The sequence below is a fragment of the Manihot esculenta genome, chromosome 18 (assembly GCF_001659605.2).
Source record: "Manihot esculenta cultivar AM560-2 chromosome 18, M.esculenta_v8, whole genome shotgun sequence".
Classification (NCBI taxonomy): domain Eukaryota; kingdom Viridiplantae; phylum Streptophyta; class Magnoliopsida; order Malpighiales; family Euphorbiaceae; genus Manihot; species Manihot esculenta.
The window spans coordinates 1,253,200-1,276,228 of record NC_035178.2 but is presented as its reverse complement, the minus strand read 5'-3'; the positions used below and the strand labels follow the sequence as shown (position 1 = coordinate 1,276,228).

At 33.4% G+C, this 23,029-nt stretch overlaps 4 protein-coding genes across 5 annotated transcripts; all 4 read right to left on the bottom strand.

Moving 5' to 3' along the window:
• Nucleotides 1–1,604: 1,604 nt before the first annotated feature.
• LOC110606697 (la-related protein 1C) lies at nucleotides 1,605–7,064 on the bottom strand. Of its 2 annotated transcripts, XM_043953413.1 has the most exons (7): nucleotides 6,962–7,060; nucleotides 6,329–6,800; nucleotides 5,586–6,150; nucleotides 5,174–5,315; nucleotides 4,968–5,058; nucleotides 2,448–2,519; nucleotides 1,605–2,258 (listed from the first exon to the last, which is right to left on the bottom strand). In XM_043953413.1, the coding sequence occupies exons 2-7, from the start codon at nucleotides 6,788–6,790 to the stop codon at nucleotides 1,986–1,988; spliced, it is 1,605 nt and encodes a 534-aa protein (XP_043809348.1). In that variant the 5' UTR covers nucleotides 6,791–6,800; nucleotides 6,962–7,060; the 3' UTR covers nucleotides 1,605–1,985. The 2 variants fall into 2 exon arrangements, with proteins under 2 accessions (XP_043809348.1, XP_021601321.1); XM_021745629.2 differs by having other exon boundaries at nucleotides 6,329–7,064.
• A 2,924-nt stretch (nucleotides 7,065–9,988) lies between these two features.
• On the bottom strand, nucleotides 9,989–13,407 carry LOC110607015 (transcription elongation factor 1 homolog). The gene is made up of 5 exons (XM_021746060.2): nucleotides 13,250–13,407; nucleotides 12,350–12,475; nucleotides 11,111–11,181; nucleotides 10,366–10,387; nucleotides 9,989–10,293 (listed from the first exon to the last, which is right to left on the bottom strand). Exons 2-5 carry the CDS (start codon nucleotides 12,460–12,462, stop codon nucleotides 10,221–10,223), a joined length of 279 nt encoding a protein of 92 aa, XP_021601752.1. The 5' UTR covers nucleotides 12,463–12,475; nucleotides 13,250–13,407; the 3' UTR covers nucleotides 9,989–10,220.
• A 2,459-nt stretch (nucleotides 13,408–15,866) lies between these two features.
• On the bottom strand, nucleotides 15,867–18,408 carry LOC110605809 (protein Abitram). The gene is made up of 6 exons (XM_021744447.2): nucleotides 18,108–18,408; nucleotides 17,957–18,005; nucleotides 17,741–17,867; nucleotides 17,125–17,195; nucleotides 16,964–17,036; nucleotides 15,867–16,312 (listed from the first exon to the last, which is right to left on the bottom strand). Exons 1-6 carry the CDS (start codon nucleotides 18,319–18,321, stop codon nucleotides 16,199–16,201), a joined length of 648 nt encoding a protein of 215 aa, XP_021600139.2. The 5' UTR covers nucleotides 18,322–18,408; the 3' UTR covers nucleotides 15,867–16,198.
• A 645-nt stretch (nucleotides 18,409–19,053) lies between these two features.
• Nucleotides 19,054–20,450, bottom strand: LOC110606418 (expansin-A11). Its single transcript, XM_021745216.2, has 3 exons — nucleotides 20,210–20,450; nucleotides 19,802–20,123; nucleotides 19,054–19,679 (listed from the first exon to the last, which is right to left on the bottom strand). The coding sequence occupies exons 1-3, from the start codon at nucleotides 20,349–20,351 to the stop codon at nucleotides 19,373–19,375; spliced, it is 771 nt and encodes a 256-aa protein (XP_021600908.2). The 5' UTR covers nucleotides 20,352–20,450; the 3' UTR covers nucleotides 19,054–19,372.
• Between the last annotated feature and the right edge of the window lie 2,579 nt (nucleotides 20,451–23,029).

Here is a 23,029-nt window from a genome sequence, read left to right as displayed (position 1 = left end):
TATATTATTTCCCTTACAACTAGAACAGCAAAGAAAGCCACTGATCAATCTGGCTTTTTTCCTTATATCGATTCTTTAGTTAATCATTTATGTGTTTTGATAATTATATTCTATCTTTAAGAGTTAAATATTAGAATATAAATATAAATTTATTAAAATATTTGATTTATTTTATCCAATAAATAAAAGATTGGAATATAAATATAAAATTATAAAAAAATTAAATTATGATATGTGATATTTTTAAATTATGATAAAATTAATTTAGTCTCATAAATAAAATCATAATAATTTTTAAAAATTTAACTTCATTATTTAAAATTGAAAATGTAAAATTATAATAAATTTTAAAAATTTAATTTAATTTAATTGTTCAAAAAATTTAAATTATTTAAATTAATTGAACATGGAATAAATATTTAATATTTTGAAAAAATAACAACTATTTATAAAAGAATCAGACTAAGTCGGAATTTATTATAGTTATAATTAACTAAATGGGCGAACCTATTTAATATTTGACAACACAAGTGATCAGAATAATAAAGTATTTTGAGAACAAACAAATATATCCTTAAATAAATCTACTGAATAGAAGAAAGACGGCACACCATTCGTCGATTGGTCATGCAAGTGGATAGCTGATTTGTTAATTCTGACGACTTACAGTGCTGATGCATTGGTTTGTGTTCTATACCTAACCCTCCAAATGTTTTGAGTAGGGTTTTTAAACATTTACATTTAGTTCATGAAACTGCAATTTTTTTCTTAAAGAAAAAAAGTATGAGATAGAAGAGTGATGAGGAAAGCAAACAGAGGAGCATTATCGGGGAAGTGTGTCCATGATAAGATGTGCACTAAATCCTCATATTTTTGTGACCACACAGCAACAATTAGTGATTGACCTAAAGTGTGTTTGTTAAATTTTTGCTGCAAAGGAAAAATGACCTGCTTTCTTTTTTCCAATTGCCTTTGGTGCTTCCAACAGTTGTTTTCATTGATAAACTAAACACCACTACCACCTGCTCTGGCTTTTCTTCCTGCAACCTTCCAACAATATCCAACCAATTTCCACTTCAATGGGCATACGATGATTGGAACATACAGTGGAGAGGATGGATAATTCTCTTTTTTATTTAAATTTAATACTGTTAAGTGAAAATTTAGATAATTTTCTTTAAGTATGTACGTTGAACATGATGCTGATTAATATACTTTGTACAGAGTCAAGGATTGTCCTTTCAAAATTGATTATTAGACAAAACAGCTGTCATCTCTGAAGCCCCAGGACTTCTGGCTTCAGCTAGCTAGAGGGAGGGAAAATTACTGTTTACATCCCACTTGGCACAGCATACTTCTATGTCTACAGTGTTTTGTTTACAGATTTTAACAAATCAATTCAACTGCCTATCCTTCCGTCAAATAACATCGCATTCTCAGATAATTTTTTTTTCCCTAAAAAGTCTAGTGGGATGAAAACTCACGGAAGTAGTGCTTGTCCTGCTAACTATATTGTGCATGTAAAATGTCGAAAAATTGCATTTAATGGGACAAACAAAAAAATAATACCAATATCTATATATATGTAGAGAGAGAGAGAGATGTTGAGATTGTCAACCATGCAATACCACCACAAGAATATAATCATCCACACCAGAAAAACCAAACTATACAAAAACCAAAAACATTACAATTCTGCGCAGTTAAAAAACCTAAAAATCCTGTCTCTCACTTTCTTTCTTAGTTTCCTTGAATAAGATACCTACATATTTCTTATTTTGTTTCCTTCTATGCGCCTCAGCAAATTCTGTCAAAACAAGGCACAGCAACGGACAAAACAAAAATTTATAATAATAATAAAAATAAAACTGAGAAGGTGCATCTGACTTTCCATCACCATCCATCTCTCTTTCCCCTAAAAACCAACTGTAGAAAGGATTGTGTTTAAATGTGTGGTGGGTTGCATAGACTGTTTGGTTTCAGCTTCAACTTGCATTGTCAATACCTTCCCCTTGAGAGATTTGTGACTGAGACGTCAACTCGGATGAACTCGTTAGAGCATCTTCTGGGCTAGGAGATGGCTTTAACGTCATGCTATGTTGATCAGGGGTCATTTCCTCCACTGTCATCTTTTGAAATGACTTTGTCAGCACATCAGGACTTGGCGCACTCGAGGATTGCAGGCCTGAATCACTAGGATTCCTGCTAGAACTAGGTATCCATTTCATCCAATCATTACGCCTTCTAACTTTGTCTTCCTGAAATAAATTTTCATTCAATATTTCACAAACCAAATTGTTGAAACAGTAGCTCCTAGCACATAAGCACAAATTGAAAACCAAACATTTACTGTTTTAAAACTCAGAATAACAGGATGGGAACCAATTCAACACGTAGCAAAAAAAAAAACTTCTGACACTATATAACGTTATAACAAATGAAAGTACCTGTACTTCAAGAACAGTAGATGTCATCAAGGATTCCAAGATTAACTGGATGTCCTTAGTCATGCTCTTAACCTGAAAAAGGATAGCCATAAGACAAGTTTGGTTTGCGCGCCCATCTATTAAAAATTATATCTGAATAAGGCATTAAGGCAACATATCAATTAGGGAATACTTAGACAGAGATCAACATAAGAGATGAAACCATCCAACCCCAACTTCCCTTTCGAGTATACATCGGCAGAGTGTGTCCTAGTCCCCTGAAATCAATCATGCATTGCAAGGCTCCAGAAAAGATCATATACATGAAATTGTTTAAACTCACACCATAATGGAACAACCTTAATATTTCACCAACACCTCACCAGGAAGCGCCCCTTTTTCTTTTGGGGATCAGGAGAAAAATATACATTAATAGTACATAGACCACCGAGTTTGATTGCTGAAACCAGCATATGCACACAATATTAACATAGAACTTCAATGCAGTTTTGAAAATGGTGAAAATCCACTTATGTTGAAATTGATATAGCAAAAGGATGACAGTTATTTGGAAGTCACACACAAACAGCAAACTGTGTCTCCAATGTCCATATGCATTTCCTAATACTGCCTTATCATGAAGAATAAATTAGTACTTCCAAAGACAGCTTTTGCCATGAACCTTTCAACCTATTCATGCTAGAGTTAGGGTCATCAAATTCAAACATCTTTGAGCCTGAAATCCATTCGGGTCTGAACCTGCTAGATCATGCTAATCAAGATAACACCTCAAAAAATTCATTTGGTTCTTAAGCTCTAGTGTTCCACAAATAAATCAAACTACCTGATCCTGAAAATACATAGCAAAAATTATACAGATCGCATTCAGCAATCAAAATAAAACCAAAAGTCTTATCCATGTAATGATCTTCAGTATTACATCATATATCCCTTTTTTTATTTGAGGGGAAGGGGATGGATTAAGTAGTCATGAAAAATAAATTGCTAGTTCCCTATAAATGTAAAACTGGTACAGCTTTCCTGGACTTCAATCACCATCTCTATAATGAAGGCAACAAAAAAGGCAACATGAAATAGTGATCAAAATTCTACAACCATATGCAAAATGAAGATAAAGTCCTCCAATCCTACAACTATTTCTACTGTCGGCAACTAGGCTTACAGGCTAAAATATATGCTCTTCCACCTCTTTCTAGAAGTTGGCAAACAATTAATGAGATATTGGATCCTAGGATATACAACTATGCCCAAAATCACAAACTTGAAAAGCTCTCAGCATGATGACAAAACCTAAGAACCTTAGCACAAACTCCATCCCCCCTTGCAGCATGCCATATAATGGCCTTTTCCTGCTTCAAAACCCATAAATTGTTTTTTTCTAAAAATACAAATCCTTCTACCATATAAAATAATGTTCAGCCAACTCCCTTTCTTACTTCAAAAAGATTAATCCTCTCAAAATCAAGCCCTTTTTAACAAGAAACTAGTAACACTCACATGATTTGAAGAAGTGGATAGAAAGAATTCTACAATTGCTATTCCAATGGTCAAAGTTGATCATCATAGATTACAGAACACTTAAGGAACCAACTGTTACACTGCTGCCCACCACAAAAACAAAACCAACAGATAAAATATTTTGTGATATCTCACTTATCTCTACAATCTATTTCTCTAATCCCCCATATATTAAAAAATTTTGTCCACCAATAATCCCCCACAACAAACCTTCACAGGAATCCGCATTTTCACTGGGCCACATTTTTAGCTCAATCAGGTGACGCAAAACAACACCTGATAAACCATACAGCCAGCAAATAACAATGTCTGACCTTTATGAACATAACTCGATGTTCATGAAATCAGCATATTTTGAAACCTCTTTTTCATTAAAACCAAATGAATACTTAAAGAAGCAACTAAGATAGTGCCAATTGCACCAGTGACAAGTAGATGCTTTCATCATCAATGTTGATGATAAAAGGAAGAATTCTACTACCAGAAATCAAGAAAAAGAATAAGAGATAAGGAGGATGATGGGCTGAGGGGGATGAGGACATTGCTGAAAATTTAGACGGACAAATAACTCCTAAGAAATAATAAATAATAGATCCTAAGTTTATCTGATTTGCCACTTCAAGTAATAAAGGAAAACTAATCTATTACAGTTATGAACTTGCATATAACTACATGAATAGCAATATGTCAAAGCAAACAAAAAGAATAACCAACTGAATATAGGATTTGTGCCATCTTCAACTCAGACTTCTAGGTCTAGAAGGAATATTTCACTATGTGCTTAGAAGAATTTCTACAAATAATAAACATTTTAACTATATAAAGATGATCTTTTGAAGCAAAATGAACACTTGGGATATTAGAAAATCAACAATAATGCTTATCCCAGAAAAATGTTTAAGATCTGCTTATTCGATGCTGTTTTAACTTTTAAGACCAAGGCAAACATTCAATTAGAAAGTGTAATACATGATCCTCAAGCTACTAATAAAGTTCACTTACTCGATTAAAGCCCGCTATTAGAGTAATTGGAACCCAGCCATGACTGTCCATGTTCGACTTCAAATATTCATCTTTGACTAAATTAGCATCGCTGCAACAAGCAAACAGCGGTTGCAATAGGTGCTTAACTACTCAGCAGAAAATAGGAAGATGACATATTTATACAAGTTACTGATCATGACTGGAAGAGAGCAAGAAGGTAATACCTGAAATAATATTCTATCTGAAAGACTAACATAGCACGCAAAGGAGTCTCATGAACAGGAACAATCATTGTGGGTGCCGGCGCATGTGCAATGAAAGGCATCCTAAAGGTCTCCAATGGTAATGTAGGAATATATACCAAATCTGGAGAAAGCAACTGAATTAATTAACATAACAATATTATTTTTCTCCATAAAACAAAAGTGTATTGTATTAGTTAATGGAGAGGCTTGCTAATAACCAGAAATTGGGGTTTAAAAAATGATCTAAAGCCAATATTATTATTGAGAATACAGCTTATCTAAGCTAGCTGTGTTTAACATTTTGCCAAACCCAAACCACAGAGACATTAATTGTCTCTTTCATTTTAGAGAGCTATCGAAATAATAAACATGTTAACTAGGAAAACCTTACCAGAAAAACCCATGGGGTTCCCAAAAGGTCTCACGGGCTGGGGTGGAACAAATGCGGCAGTATTGGGTGGTGGAGGCCTAACAAAGCCCCTTGGAGATCTCTGTGGGTGCCCCTGAACATCTCTGACATTCCCATAATGTCCACGGTCTTGATCGCGCCTACCCCCAAAATTGTTCTGGTAGGGACCATCTCCACGTGGTCCAAAGTTGCCTCTCCGAGAAGAATGTCTGTGATCATTTACCATGGGTGGTTGAGGTCCAAACCCCCCAGCTCGTCTTGGTTCCCAATTGTTATTCCTGTATGGATGGTCTCTCGGAGATTGATCTGGTATTGGTGGTACCAGATTCCCATAACCATTGGGAGACATTGGAAATATAGGAAGTGGTGGTGGCGCCGGTGGGCCATGAGAGACGCTGCTTTGAGAATGACCACCTCCAGAGCTACTACCGCCGCTGCCCCCCCGCCTCATGGACTTCTGTCGAGCTGGCATCGCGTAGTTTGATATAGAATTAGATTTTGCATTACTGGAAGCTTGACTGTGAGGCGAATCAGGTCTTACAGGCCCCTAAAATAAAACATGCATATACAGATTTCAATTAAACTTTATTTTTCTTAATGACAACTGACATATTTATTCATTTAGCTACAAGACCTTGTAAAACGAAAAAGGAAATTGAAGTACTTGATTTTTTTTAATGAAAAACTTACTCGATGCTACACTAAGAAGGGCAATGAGAACATACCTGAGGTCCATCAGAAGCGATCTTCGAAGAAGAATCGGCTCCTGTTGATTTAGGAGAAGGTTTGGTGGATTCAGATAAAGCAGGCCATGAATCGGCTCCCATCACAGAACTACCCTCAGCTGCGCCATTTGACGGCTTCTTCCAAGCCGGCTTCTTTGGCCTACCCGCATTGCCGTTGTTACTGTCCGAAGTATCAGACCCGGAAAAATTGTCTGCCGCCGTCTGCAGTGGAGAAAGCGGCTTATGAGGGAAGCAATCAGAAAAATTAGATTGCTGCTCCCTGGGAGACGACGGTGATGGCAAGGGATGAAAAGCCGGAATTGATTCCGGTTCACCGCGCACAACTTGAGCCCACGGGGATGGCAAATTTTTCCTACTATGAGGACTGTTAACACCATCTCCAGAACCAGCGCCTCTCGGAGATTGAGAGGAATGAGATTGCGAATCCGCAGTCATCGCCATTAGGGTTTCACTTTCAGAAAGGAAAACAGTGTGTTTTGATCAATATAAAAATAAAAATCACCAAAATAAAAATTGGTCAATTAACTAATTAATTGATCAACCAAAAACTGAAAACATAACATGTTATTTGAAAAATGCAGGAAAATGGAAAAATCAGGGACGATCTAACACGTGAAATCTACGCGCCGTCACAGCCCCTCATCCGTCTCCCTTTCCTTCTTCTCTCTCTTTAAATAAGGCTTTATTTGATTTCTTTTCAGGGAGTAGTGAGGAAGATGCAGGGATTTGTTATGTTATGTTATGTGTATAAGTTAGAATTACTAAAATGTCCCTATTTGAATTCTATCAGAAGTCGGAAAAAAGAGTTTTGCTTTAGTCGTGATTCCTTTGTCCTTCTCGCGTGGCTAACTTACCAGCAAAGGGGCATTTAGATAAATAGATAAAAATACAGGTGGTGCACAGATAATAAGGAGATTGCCACGTGTAAGAATTATGCTCTCTAATCGTACGTGCTTTTGGTGGTACTTGCTGTTTAGTGTTCACATTCTCTAAAACCTATGTTTTGATCCGATGGCTGGAGTGTCTACGGAGACTGATGGTGGCCTGGACGTAGGCTCGATCGGATGGATGGTTTGAAAACTAATTTATTAAATAAATTAATTTTAAAATTAAATTAAAACACTCTAATGAAGGGTGATGTGAATAAAGGAATTATTATGTATAAATAAAAAGAAAAAAAAGTAGGAAAATAAATTTTGGATAGAAAATTAACACACAGACCACAATTTTTTATTTTTTTAATTAAACAATTCTTCGTGAATTTGTGGTATGACATTTACAAAATAAAATTTTATAACTGTAATTGGACTAAATATATAGCTAACAGCCCTTTTTAGTGCAAAATAATTTTCACAAATACCAAAAAAATTGCAAATTAATTAATATCAATCATTTTAGGGCCTGTTTATTTTATAAAAAATACTTTTCAGATATTTATAAAATACAAAAAAATAATTAATAAAATTTATTTTTGTATTAAATAAAAAATTAAATTATTTTTATAATTTGAGAATTTTATTAACATCTTTATATGGAATTATTTTCATGAAAAATATTTAAAAATAATTTATGTAAATAAAATTTTAAATATAAATTATTTTCTATAAATAAATAAAATTTTAATTACAATTTACATAAAAAATAATTTAAAATTGATTGTTAATACAACGAAATTTCAAAATAAAACCTGTTACATGTTTTACTAATAGATTATTAATGTTATCATTCATTAGATGGACTAACGAAAGATATACTTAGAAATTTTTTGATGATCAGAATTAGATCTTTTTTTTCTTTTTAAATATTTGTTGATATAAAAAATATATTAATATAATATAATTTATTTTTATTTTTCAAAAAAATGTTGATTCTAATTTTTAGTGTTAATATTAGATTTTTTTTTTTAATTTATTAATCCGTTGTTTAAAGATTTTAAAAAAATAAATATAACTGATATTTGTTTATTTACTAATATAAATATAAATTTATTTATTTTTTTATTTATAAACTTTAGAGGCCGAAGGGCATATTTGGAAATGTAATTATTTACGGTGAGCGCAAGGAATGACGTAACTAGAAGTTGATGGGTTGAGACTTGGACTACGAGAGAAAATCAGTAGATAAAAGTTAAGAATTTTTAAAACTTAAAATAAATTTTAATTATCAAAAAATTAAAAAATTTAAATAATTTGAAAGTTTCAACTCAACTCTAACCAACATTTATCTATTTTTTTTTTTTTTTTTTCAAATTTAAGCATTTTCATATTAATCCTCTAGATATTTAGAAAGAGAGAGGGAAGGGAGAAGGAGATATACAGAAATACAAACACCTATTTGAAATCAAAACTTAGCTAATAAGTTGGCGGAGATTGAAAAGAGGTCTAATAATTTAAGAAGGATCTGACTTGTTCAACTTAACAAGTGTGGATCACATGCCATATCACAACTATTTAATATTGAATAAGATAACTGTTTGTTAGTTAGTTGTTTTAGCAGTGTTTTATAAATATTAATCATTTTGATAATGATTAGCAAAAAATTAAATGAGATATTTTCATTATTTTAAAATATTAAATATTATCTTGTTAAATAAAGTTATTGTATTGAGAAGTAAAATAATTACTACAAACTTAATTTTATAAAAAGATATCCATTTAATTATTTTACTTAAATATTTTAATTAATTTTGCATAGGTTTAAATTTAAATTTAAATATGTAATCTAGATGTTGTTATGTGCAACTTTATATGTAATCCTGGTATGATCATCGCCTAAGCGTGCTAATTTATTGGGCTTTATTTTTAGAATGCAACTATTCAGTAAGTTATTGGCTTAAATCAATTTAGCATTGTTAGTAGAGATACATTTCAAACAAAAACTTCTTCTAAATATATTAGTAAATAAATATGAAAAAAATTAAAAGAACAAATTAAATGTGTTGTAAATATATAAAACACTGAGATAATAAAATTATTTTTTTAAATTTAAAATATAACAAAAAACTTTTACCCAAAATCCACCCAGTTATCAAAGCGAGTCTCACTCCTTTTGTCCAATTATTGGGCTCTAATTGTTGCAGAATGGACCTTATTTACTGGTTTGGATCCTTTCTCTAGAGGATAATGGCTAATTCCGCCATTTAATTAGGATTTTGAGGTTCCTCTTTATTTCAGCGTTCCAAATTCAGGCTTCCTAACAGAGTCTTGGATTGCAAACAGAATCGTGATTTTTGTCGGCCGAAGTTAATGCCATATTTGGTTAATTAATCTTGCTGGCTGATGAATGATTCAAAAGCCAACTATAACCAGAAGAATATCCCGTAATTTTCAACGTGAAACTCTTTCTTCTGTCACCCGATCATTTTTCAAAGGAAGAGAAGGGGGGAAGGGGTCGAGAACTGTCTGCGGGAGTAGACTAACGGCAACAGAGTTGGAAGCGTTAATGGCTTTGGAGGTCAAGCTCAATCGCAACATTTCGCAGAATGCGTTGAGCGTTCGTCCAGTTTCAAAGCACAATCTCCGTTCTTTGTGATAAACGAAAAAGAAGGAAGGATAAAAGCAAAATGATGATGGAGAGTGCGGATCTAGATGTTACTCAAAATCCCTAGATGTTCTATTTTATCAGAAGAGAAGCGAAGCATCACTTAATGGAGTTTTATTGGTAGATACAGTTTTCAACAAGTTCATCATTCCTTAAAACCGAACATATGTTACAACAATTAGGATATGGCATGGACCAGCAGTTACTATACATACAAAGCATACGTTCTGACTTCAGAACTAAAATAAGGTATTTGTCATTCTATCTGAAATGACTTCATAAAGCTTTCTCTCCCACTACGCAGCAGAGGAAGACATACGAGTACAACCGCCTAATCAGCTCTGTAAGCACCATCGTCTTCAAGGCTGTTCACCCTTTCACATTCATCAATCCATTCACTATATCTGCAGCACATCAGCTGAATGAGTGGCTGTGATGAAAATATTAGCCAAACCAAACTATGCATTTAAACTTACATGTCTATGGGTTCAGTTAAAGCTGCAATAACAAACATAGAAAATGGTTAGTTGAACTCCAACATGTAAACATAAAATGTATAAAAGTGCAAAAGAAGGGAAGACTAAAGAGTAGAGGCAGTCATATATTCAAGGTACCACACTTCTCGAACGCTTCCAATGGTAGACACAGAAATTATCATCTTCAATAGGTAAATAAATAATAAACTAAACCAAACAACAACGTGAGTAGAAATATCCACATGTCTGAAATAACATCGGCAAGTATGTTAGATAGAAACTAACTGCATAAAATTTACAATGGTTTGTAATATTTAATGTCTGTTCAGAGTAAGAAACCCATTAGGCTTACAATTATCTGCCCTACAACTAAAATATCCTCCCATTTTATAGAGACTCTGGAGGTACAAGCAATTTAAATTTCTGCAAGTATATTGAACTTGTTCCAAGTGCCATAACTGTATGACCCAAGCCAAATCTATAGTTTCTTTTAGCTCAATGAGAAACTAGCTGACAACTGAAATTCCAAAAATTTGTTGCATTATCCAGCTAATAGTAACAGAAAGTCCACCAAAATTCCATGAGGGAATTAGGTATGCATAATGAGATAACCGACCTTGCAACTTTGGAAATTAATGATCTAGCCTTATATGCAGAGTTCGGGGTGGCCTTAGGATCTAAGAGTCTTGTGTTTTTGTGTTTTAATACTCAAAATGGAGTCCAGAAGATACAGAATATGGCATACCTGTGATGGTAGTGCTGAAGCTCTCTTGGCAAATCCCACATATTGCCTCACCAATCAAGTTCTTCATATCACTGAAGCAAAGTAAAAACAAACAAATTAACTGGTTCTAACAGCGAGCAGTAGATGTGGCACAGGTCAGCAGACAAGTTAAACTTAGAATATTTACAACTCAACTCAACAAAACTAAATCTAGATGGATAACATAACAGAACAGGCCACATGGATCTTTTTCCTCTATTCCACCCTACCATATTTCATATTCTCCATTAGAAATTACACCAAAATTACAATTTCAATGTGCACTACTTTCAGTCTCTCACTTGTGCTTTGTATTCCTATCTTAATGTAATTACCACTCCTCACTAGTACATTTACATTGATTTTCACTACATCTCCATCCTTACTCCTAGATTTACAACATTTTATATCTCATGCATTTTAATTTTATTTTTAGTCCTACCAAACTTAGTCCTTGGAAAGCTGGACTTACACTCTGTTATATTCTAGCTTAACTTCAATCTAGTTTCTTCTATCAGATCCACATAACTTCTAGCAGTTACTCATGCAACAAAACCATTTCATTCCACATCAAATCAGTTCCTCTCTCAAGATTCCCCAGCTTCTACAATTATATACTTGTCAGTTTCTTCCCCAAGACTCCACTTAGCTTCTGCCATTTTATTCCTAAATTTTTCTGGTTATTTGCCCTTCAGAAGAACAAAAGAACAAGGGAACTAGAAATGGAACTGTAATTCGTTCCATCAAGGTTTACATTGTCAGGTTATACACTATGATGTCAATTTCCTTTCCTATTTAAGAGTGCAAAAGTATTCCTTCCATGTGCAAAACTATTCCTTCCATGTGCAAATGTTAGGTGACAAAAGTAATTATGTCTAGCTAATATCTTAATTCAATTTTCACTTGTACACTCTCAACGAAAATAAAGAGCCGTTTCAACTACCAGGACCATAGGTTCGAATACTTGAGAATATCAAACCTGAGACCTGTAGCACATTTCTACCAAGGTTCCTTCGATCATTACAGAATCTTTTCGCTCTAAATGCTTTTCAAAGATCTAGAGTTTATTATGGATGTAAAAGTTGAACACAACCACAACAAAAGAAGACTTCCATCAAAAGGAGAAAAAAAAATCAAAATTCTTTTGCAAAGTTTCCTACAGAGGAAGTTTGGTAATACTATCAACTATCAGAGTAAAAAAGATAATAAATCAACACTTACATGCGACATTCAACACTTGTTCCATGATTGCAGAAAGGACAACTGAAAACAGTGTCCAGCTTGTCCATTCGCTTCTTAGGTGGAGGCTTTGCCCTTGATTTCCTTTTCCCCATTTTTCAAACAAGTCTGAACCAAATCAATCATAAAATATGAAGCAAGCTCATTAGCACGTATAATAGGCCCATTGCGCATGGAAATAACACATTAACAATCAATGCATTAGCAAAGGCCCCCTTCTTTATTTAAATCTCTTTTGACTTTAATAGCAGAGTTGCAGAGTTTAAGCCTGCAATAACACTGTGATGTGAAGGGCACAAATAATTAAATAAACATAGCGAGCATTGAGACGAGCAATTGTAACTCTTAACTATAAGATTGCTGATTATGGAAATTCATCAAAGAATATCAGAAGAAATAGAATCAGAAAGCTGATCACTTGCACCGCTCCTCGTTCTTATTGCGTGCAATTCAAATTCAATTAAGATGCCAACAAGTGTTAACATGGAGGACCCAAATGAAGAAGATGTGAGAATAAATGCTAAATGCTAAGATAGCCATTTGGCCTACTTAAGGAGAACATACAACTACGAAAAGTTAGAAAAGAGAAACACCGCCCGTCCAAATGCTTATTTCTTTTACTCGGGTAAAATTTCCCAGCACCAGAACACCTAATAGCCTAGAAATTAGCAAACCTTCTTCAGAAGGAAAATTAAAAAGGGGAAGAGAACATGTAATTGAAGCGAACATCACATCAACAAAGAAAATTTTAAACATGCACTAGTGAACGAAATTGGAAAAGCCCTAAAAAACCAAAAGCATTTATTCTAAAAACGCAAAAAAGATTAGAAGAACAGAAAATTAAAGAAAAAAGTCGAAGACCCTAAACTTTTAAAAACGTACCTTAATCAGCGCAGAGAATTTGGCACCGATTACTGAAAGAGAGCCAGGCGAAAATGAGAAGCGGGAGCGTACAACCTGATATTTCTGGACTAGGGACTTGAACAGAAAATAATAATAGTAATAATAGAAATGAGATCCAGTCAACGGCGTAGTATTTCCACCCGCCCTAGTGAATTTTCCTTGCGATTCTAAAAATTTTGACTCCATTCCAAAATAATTTTTATTTGAAAATTATATATTTTATAAAAATAATTTTCAACAAAATAAACTTAATTTTAATTTTAATTTTAATTTAAGAATAAATCTTTTTAATAAATTTATATATACAAATATTAAAATGTGTAATTAAAAAAAATAACTTTCTCTTTTTCTAAATGGGAGAGTCATTCTTTAAAAAGAAAAGGATATTTAAAATAGTACTACTATGAGAGGGAAAAAGGGAAATTAAATGATTAATTGATGTAAAATATTAAGTTGTGAAACTTAAAATTCTTAGCAAGATTAGACAAATATACATTACAGGCACCTTCTTGTCTTCCAAAACTAGTTTATTATAGAATCCAAAATTCCATCAACGCATAAAATATCAGATCTGTTTTTTTAAAATTTTTAGATTTTTTACTTTTTCAAATAAAAAAAAAAATTTTCTCAACCCCTAGTCCAAAAACAATTTTTTCTCAAATTAAGGTGAAATAAGATTCTATCGCATTTTTATATTAAAGTAAAAGGAGATTCTATCGCATTTCGGTAAGATTTTATCGCATTTCGGTGGAGGCTACTGCGCTTTTAAAACACGATAAAAAATAATAAATTAAAAAAAATTAGTAAAAAATAATAAATTTAAAAAAATTAATTTAAATATATTACCACATTTTCATGTGCGGTAACGTATGAGTGCCCGTGTCAATTAATTTCAATTATAAATTTAATTTTTATTTAATTAATTATTATATTTTATTAATTAAATTAATTATATATTAAATTTATAAATTATAATTATACAAATTATGATAATGTTAATATTAATTAATTTTTTTAATTAATTATTATATTATATTTTATTAATTTAATTAATTATATATTAAATTTATAAAATATAGTTGTAAAAATTATATTAATATTAATTAATTTAAATTATTTATAATATAATATTATATTTATCACTTTATTTTATTAATTTATATAATTTAATTAATGCTAAAGATATATATAAATGTATTAATATAATTTATTTTACAAATATATTAATTAATGTTAAGGATATATAAAATTTATTTTATTAATCATATTTATCAATATAGATATTATAAAAAATTAAATAAAAAAATATAACTAAATATTTAGAAACAGTGAAATATAATAAAAATAAGTTAATATATATACAAATAATAAAATCAAAAATTTTATCAAAAAAATAATATTAAGGATGATAAAAGTCTTTTTATTTTTGAGAAGATAGTTCTATATGACTGGTGTTATCATTTATATTTTCACTTTTTATTAATATTTGTAAGAATATAAAAGTTGATCTTTGTATTCACCTCACCCCAGTTTAGAGCCAGACCTATGAAAATAGCTCATTACTTAAAAATTCTCAAGCCACTCACGCGAACTGGGTCCAGTCTGCTCAGCCTCACAACCGAGCTTCATCTGGCTTTCTCCACCAGGCCGACCTGGTCTTCACTGCACCTCGGGCCGATCCCATTTGGGCCCAACTTTGTTCCTATACTCTGGCCCAGCCCGGAACCCGAAGAAGGATTCATCCATCCGACTCGTAGACCCGCCTATACGCGCACAGAGAGAATCAAATGTCGTTATGCATGGGGCAGATATCTGATTCTCTCGTACGTTCGTATCAGCGTAGCAGGGATAGGTGGTCTAATGATACTCGTTTTGTTGGCACGTCACTAACAAATAAAATAAAACATATAAAAGGAGAAATACTTCTAAATTTTACAGAACCCATTGTAAAAATCTTATTTCTCTGGATCTCAGATCATCAAAAATATTAAAAATTTAAAGTATTTTGCGAGGAATATAAGAGAATAAAAGAAATTATGAGAAAAAATATAAAATAAAATAAAATTTAATTTTTTTATAATTCACAAATATTTATATTAAATATTTATAAATTAATTGTAATAAAAATAATAAGATAAAATGATAAATATAAAAAATATAATATTTTATTGTAAATAAATTAAAACCATTAATATTTATGATAATATTAATATAATTTTTGTAATTATATTTATATAAATTTAATATATAATTACTTAAATTATATAAATTAATAAAATAGATTAATAAATATAATATTATATTATATTATAAATAATTTAAATTAATTAATATTAATATTAATATTAATATTAATATAATTTTTATAATTATATTTTATTAATTTAATATATAATTAAATAAATTAAATTAATAAAATATAATAATTAATTAAATAAAAATTAAATTTATAATTAAAAATAATTAAATGCAGATCTGCAGCACTCATGCATTAATGTATTTAAATTATGTTTTTTTTTAATTTAATTTTTTTCTACCGCATCTAAAACGTGCGGTAAACTACCTTTAAAGTGCGGAAAAAATTTTCTCCTTTCACTTGGAAAAGCAAAAAGCCCAAAATTTTCTAACATAAGAAATTCAAGTACCCATCTGAAAACTCTGTACAATCTGGACAAGCCAATTAGAAGACCCAAAGAAACATAATTTAAGTACTTAAATTATTGTTCCTATTCTATTAATGGTAAAATTTGATAAAAATTAATTTAACACAACATAAAAATGGGAAAGCATTGTAATCCACCCTTCCCCAACAGAGGTTCAGAGAAAAGCCATTCTAATTGCTGATGACGGGTTAGAGATTCTCCTGTGAATGCATCTATGTTTCTGGTTTTTCACCAAGGCCAGAAATTGATCCAAGTGTCACAATAGTCACCTACTTTCTCTCATTTTCTTGTATTCTTCAAGGCTCAGTAACGAAGCCTTGGTCTTCAGCCAATCTGCTGGCTTTGGCATTATAATAGCAATGTATCCTTCTCTATCTGCCTGCAATTTAGCAGAGAAAACACATCTGACTCTGAATTTGAATCACCAAACAACTAATTCATATAGCAAATGGCAATGGCTGATCTAATCATCAACCAAATAAACGTATTTGATATCATGGTTGTGATGACAAGCCTGTTCTGCATAATTGAGATGCTCTTGAAATTATGTATCTATAGAAAAAAATGTATGGAGTTCTGGAGGCTCCTCTTATTGGCACCAGACAGTGGTCACAGTCGCTGTCATTACCTCTGAATCAGGATGCTTTAATCCCGCGTATCAGAATCCAGATTTAATCTTCATCTAATTCTATGAACTATTAACAACCTCCAGAAGGAGAAAGAAAGGAAACTACTACCTGATATGCTTGCAATTGCAAAATTTCAACTCTTGAAGAAAAATAGAATATTTGTAGGAGTAGTTTCATGAACAGCTAATAACTATTAAACACTTAAATGAATACAAAAAATACAAGAAGAAAAAGTTTGCCATAGCATGAGTAGCCGAAAAACACGCTGGCCTGAGTAGAATAACTAGGAAAATCTAATGCTTCAGCTCGCTATCATTACTGAGTAATAATTTAATCATCCATATATGGTATAATTTTTTGCACCAAAAGGATATTTGTTGTCCATAAAGGGCCATTCTTACCGAAGAATTAAGCAATTCCGGCTGTTTGATTAGCTTATCATTTACTTCCAACAGTGAGCCTTTAACACAACATCTGTCAAAAATCAACACAAGTTCAACTTCAACAACTTAAACCTGGGTAGAGGAGAGGCAGAAGGGGTGAGGCAGAGAAACAGTTGTACCTAACAATGTAGGAAGAATCCTGAGTGCAAACTTTACACAAAGCTGTGTTGGATTCAAAGTGTTGTGCATTCTGCAAAAAATACTCCCTCAGTTCAAAAACATCAGATAAATGAACATATAAAAGAGATAAAACGCTATAATTAGATGCACTATTACAACGAGGAATCTGTATGTTCTCTAGAAATTTTATACTCATTTCAAAATTATGCATCCAGAAGCCCAAGATGATGATGATGGTTTCCATGTATGTACAGAGCCGAATCATGTCTCAGCTTACAAGTAGCAAAACCATAGCCTCCATTGGAATGTTAAGAATTATGATCACTGCCAATAAGCTATTTAGAAAGGTGTCAACCTAAGTTATTTAGTTTCTACACAAAGGGAATAATAAACCAATTCCCATAACAGCTTAGCAGCCCAAGCAAGGCCCTTTAAACCCAAATCAGTATTCGGATTATGCAACTTCAAATTGGAAAAACTAGCCTATCAGCTAACACTATAATGCTACGTTTGGTAAGATTAATTCAAGGCAAGTGAACAACTTTGATTGCATTATATTTCATTATGGTTTACTCAAACATAGGAAGCTTTAAAAGAACAACAGGAAAGGGACACCTTTTTGCGCTTTCCGGTGACCTTCATGCCACTCCGATCGGACTTGCCAACATTAAAATCAACGGCCGTGATTCCTCTTCCATCCTTAAAAGCCACATGGGTAGGAGCCAGTCCGATCACACACAAACTTCCGAACACAAAAAAGAGCCAACATTGTATTCAACAGTAAACCAAACACAACTTCAAACGAAGAAAAAAAAAGGTTAGAAGTTATACCCATTGGCATGGCGATAAACGTACTGGTCGTGTCCTGGCTTTATAAAATCTGAAACAAAATTCATAAAAGGAAACATCAAAACAATTTGCTTAAGGCTTATGCATAGTGAGCAATTCAGGACTAAGCAAGAAAACAGAGCAAGTACAGAACCTGGAGCAACATAAGAGACGAAGTTGGTCTCAATTGAAGAGGGTGGAGCGAGAGGAAGATCGCGGACGTCAGGTAAGAGGAGCTTATGCAACTCTTCATCAGCAACTTGATTTTGGTAAAAAACTTGAACTGGTTTTGATTCTGGTTCCTGGGTTAGATTATCTTGTACTGCGGTTTCGATAATATTTGATTCCTGGATTGCTTGATTGCTCATTGAATTTAAGCGTTAAAGAGAAGAGGATAGATTTGCCTGCCACCGGTTCCAGTTTCAGTTCGGATAGGTTAGTCTTCCTGTACCCGACGGCTCTGGCTGTTTATGTACTGGAGGGCTAAGGCTCATGATATGGGCCTCATGGGCTTTTCGGTTGTTTTGGGCTTTGTAGTTTCCACTTACCAAAAAATAAAAAGTAAGTGTTGTAATTTAAATTAAATTAATTTTTTTTTAAAAAAAGAAATAAAACTAAATGGATGCAGAGACAAAAGTGAGAATGGGGTTTGGTAGGAAACGTGAGGGCTGCCCACAACTGCATGTAACATGTAATCATCTAAAAAATAAGCCCTGTCTTGTTCGGCGGGCACTGAAGCTCATAGCTACTTTTGTTTTAAAAGACGATGTCTGGGAACTCACAGTTGAATGCAACTGTGCGAAGCACACTTGTCTTTTTCTTTTTCTTTTTTTTTTCTTTTCCCCAACAAAAAGGACAATATCTCAAGATTTCTCTGAAATTTTAACATTATTTAACTTACAAGGTTAAAATGTTTGCGTTAATTCAGGAACTAGTTTAGTTCGAGTTCTTGGGAAAAACCATTATATTAATTTTTACCTCTCTGATATGATCAACAGCCAAAAGCTGCTCTTTCCTAGCATAAGCATATAACAACAGAGGCAGGGCATATGAGGTACTAGCGATGAAGGAAAAAGCCAAAAAGCTACACAGATGGGTTCAAGTGAAACAACAATAACATTTATTCATTTTACAAGCACAAAGTGTAAAATGTAAAAAGGAAAAAGGAAAATTACAAAGCTCATGGTAACAAATTATGTATGCTTAAGCAGCTGCAACTTCTTATTTTGCAGCAAATCCTGAAAGTTTCTCGCAATTACTGTGTGTCAAGTTCTGTGCTTTCTGGGTTTAGAGTTCATGGGATGGTTATCATCTCTTCTGATGAGAAACAGCAAAAGAATGTGGCGGGCTGCTCTATAAATCATAAGCACGCCTCTGCCAAATCAAACCCTCAACTCCAAAACCCATGATGATTTAACTTCAGAATTGTACTGCGGTAGTGAAAGTTTGGCCAAATGCCCATTTTGCTGGAACGATGTCGTTGAGTAATCTGGTCTCCCCATCAGTAGTTGTGACTCTGAAAGATAGAGATTGCCCATTGAGATAAGCATTGGATTGCCAATTAGCTCCCCAGTTTCTTGACATTGTCATCCACCCTGTTTTTGAACCTTTAATTGATACAGATTTGACGGAACCACCTCCTGCCACATTGCTTATCAACACAAGCTCGAAATAGTCTCTTCCGTTAACTGTGAATCTAACTCCACCGCTTTTCTCGCATGGAACCCTGTACCGATGATTCCCAGAGCCTTAGATTCATCCAGCTAATTGGGTTGCAAAAATTTAAAAGCCTAAGCCTTCACCTATACATGGAATTATCCCAAGGAGAAAAAAATAAAAAGTTGGTACCTTTGGAACATAACAGGGATGATCCCACCTCTGTAGATGCCAATCTTTTCCCAAGCAGGCTGAGCCATGTCGAAGTGCTGGAGGGGAGGGTTGCACCAGCCTCCATTGTTGTTTGGAAGGGCAAAATTTGGTGGGCAGAAATTGGTTGCAGTAATGGTCACAGATGTGCCTTTAATACACCACCTGGGATCAGCTTGAGAATCACACATGATTCTGTAGCACTGTCCACATGAAGCTCCATCATTGAATAAAGCAGTACTTAAAGCAGCAGTGCTGGTCCCATAGCCAGTTGAATACAGGTTACCATATCCACAAGCTCCCCCTGTAGCCAGAAAATAATATGAAAACAAGTGAAATATTATTCCTGAAGATAAACAATGAAGAGAGAGAAGTAGAATAGCTGCATACCCATAGTTCCTGAAGCATCACTTCCTCCATAAAAAGTAGCATGAGCTTTTGTCCACCCAGAAGCCGCAAAGGCATTAACATTTATAGCTGAAAAACAGAAAAGTTGTAGCAAGATTAGCATTGCAAGGACCAGCTTCGCCATTTTCTCAGGGGCAAAAATGATGAATAGGGAGAAAATAGGAAGACAATTGAGGGTGAATATCTAGAGATAGGAGACTCTGTATTTACATTTATTGGCATTTCCCAAGTGCAGAGTGGCTCTATAAATAAAGGATCAACTAGCTGATACTGAATTCAAGAACCTCACATGTGGGCTCCGCAAGAAAGAGAAACATGGAAACTTTCTCCTTTTTTTATTTATTTTTAAATATTGAATTATCTTCTGCATAATTCAATTATTTCCACGTTCTCTTACCTCTGCCATTGCATAAGCCCCACATGGCCTTCCCCAAGAGAGAGCCGTGAAAAACTTGAAAAACCCACAAAACCCAATTGCTCCCCTGGCCCTGTATTTGGCTTTCTTTAATGCGTCGGTTGTTTGTTGCCATCTGAAGATAAATCTAAAACCCTAATCTTCGGTTACATGTTTCTGAGGCTGAATATTTTAGGTTAGATCATATCCGGCTTCTTCACATGGCATTGCTTTGACCCATTTGATAGAAATGCCATTATTTATGTTTAGGTGTCTTCTCATGCACATGCACCCATTTTTTTAACAATTGGCGGTGATGGGTTCTTGTTGCATTATCTTCTGCTGTTACTCTGATCTGATAAATAGAAGGTTTATCAAGTCTTCATCTAGATCCTCATCACCATTGTTGGACCACATTCCGATACATGGATCTATCATCCAGATTTCACGAAGACAATCATAATCACAATCACAATCACAATCAAACCAATTGGGTGTCGACGGATCATATAGCATATGCCAAGCCAACCTTAACAGGAACTTGGAAGGTGAAAGCTTTTAAAGGCTGAGAGATAATCATTTGGTAAATTTGGAGTTCATCCACAGGAACAAGAGAAATTCACATAGAACATTAGGTACCTTTAAAAAAAACGAAGACAGCATATATTCGAATCCATTAACAGGTACAGTTTTATTAAACTTGCCATGTGAGTATATTCTATTCTGTTCTACCAGAGACATTATTATGCATGTGTCGTGAGCCGGAACGGAAGAGTTTGATATTTCTTTTGGTATAATAAAAATTATATTACAGGGAAAATAAATCCGTCATTGAAAATTAATAGTATCGCGCTGCCAAATATTAGGGTTTAAACACTAGCACAGCCTCCTACAATAGTATAAGAGTTAATAACAATTTTAATATATACATTTTTTATATTTAATATTTGAAAATACATAAATATAGGGAGTATTAATTAAATATACTAATTAGTGTTAATGCAAATATGACTTGAATAATTTAATAAAAAAAATAAAATATTAAATAATAACAATAAACAAAAGCAATAAGTGATTTGTCGCAACTCTAAGGTAAAGGTAGCACATGTCAATTACAGAACCATGCTTCTGTTTTTCATATACATTTGTATAGGATGATATTTTAATTTTATTAATAATTACTGTATATTTTATTTTATCATTTTATATAGACTAATTTTTTTTGTCAAATTTTACAATAAAAATATCATAATATTATAAAAATAAAATAAATATTATTGAACTAATAATAATAATAATATTATTATTAAAATTTTCATGTCATCTTTCAATAAATTTAATTACAAAGCCCTTGGATTTAGTTAATTAATTATAAAAAAAAATTACCACTTAATTATTAAAATTAAGATTATAAGGACAATAATAATAATAATACTTAAATGAAAAATATAAAAATAATTAGCATGAAATATAAAACTGTTAATCATATGAAGCAAATGCAAGCTTTTATTAAAGAATGCGACATATAATAAAAGCAAATCAAACTCTTTAAAGAAATGACATGTGGCAATATGAAAGGGGAAATATAAATAATGAATAGATAGATAAATGTCGGTATATTCCTTTAAATAAAATAAAAAAAGCTAGTTTCTTTGGTCTATATGGATCATTTTGTAATACCCGGCTAGACTCCGGTATCGGAATTCCTACCGTCCGGTGGAATCTCGGATGTCGGAAGCCTCTAGTAGGGTAAAACCATGTTTTTATGAAATGTTTTAATGTGTTTTATGTTTTAAACATGAAAGAAAATGAGTTTTTGCTCTAGGGATGGACTGGTTACCTACCCATGGTGCTACCTTGGACTGCAGGGACAAGGTAGTCAGGTTCAGAGGTCAGGATGGGTCTGAGGTCGTCTTCAGAGGAGACAAGAGGGGTACACCTAGAGGTCTGATATCAGCCCTTCAGGCTCGTAGGTTGCTTAGGAAGGGATGTCAGGGGTATTTGGCTCATGTGAGAGAGCTTAGCAGTCAGGTCAGAGAGCCCGCCTCAGTGCCAGTGGTTAGAGAATTCTTAGATGTGTTCCCAGACGAGCTGCCAGGTTTACCACCTGCTAGGGAGATAGAGTTCGAGATAGAACTGATGCCTGGAACCCGACCGATCTCTATCCCTCCCTACAGGATGGCGCCAGCAGAATTGAAAGAGTTGAAGGAGCAATTGCAGGAGCTGGTAGACAAGGGCTTCATCCGACCGAGTACCTCACCCTGGGGTGCTCCAGTTTTGTTTGTGAGAAAGAAGGATGGATCCCTTAGGCTTTGTATCGACTACAGGCAGTTGAACAAAGTCACTACCAAGAACAAGTATCCGTTGCCAAGGATCGACGATCTATTCGACCAGCTAGCAGGAGCGGG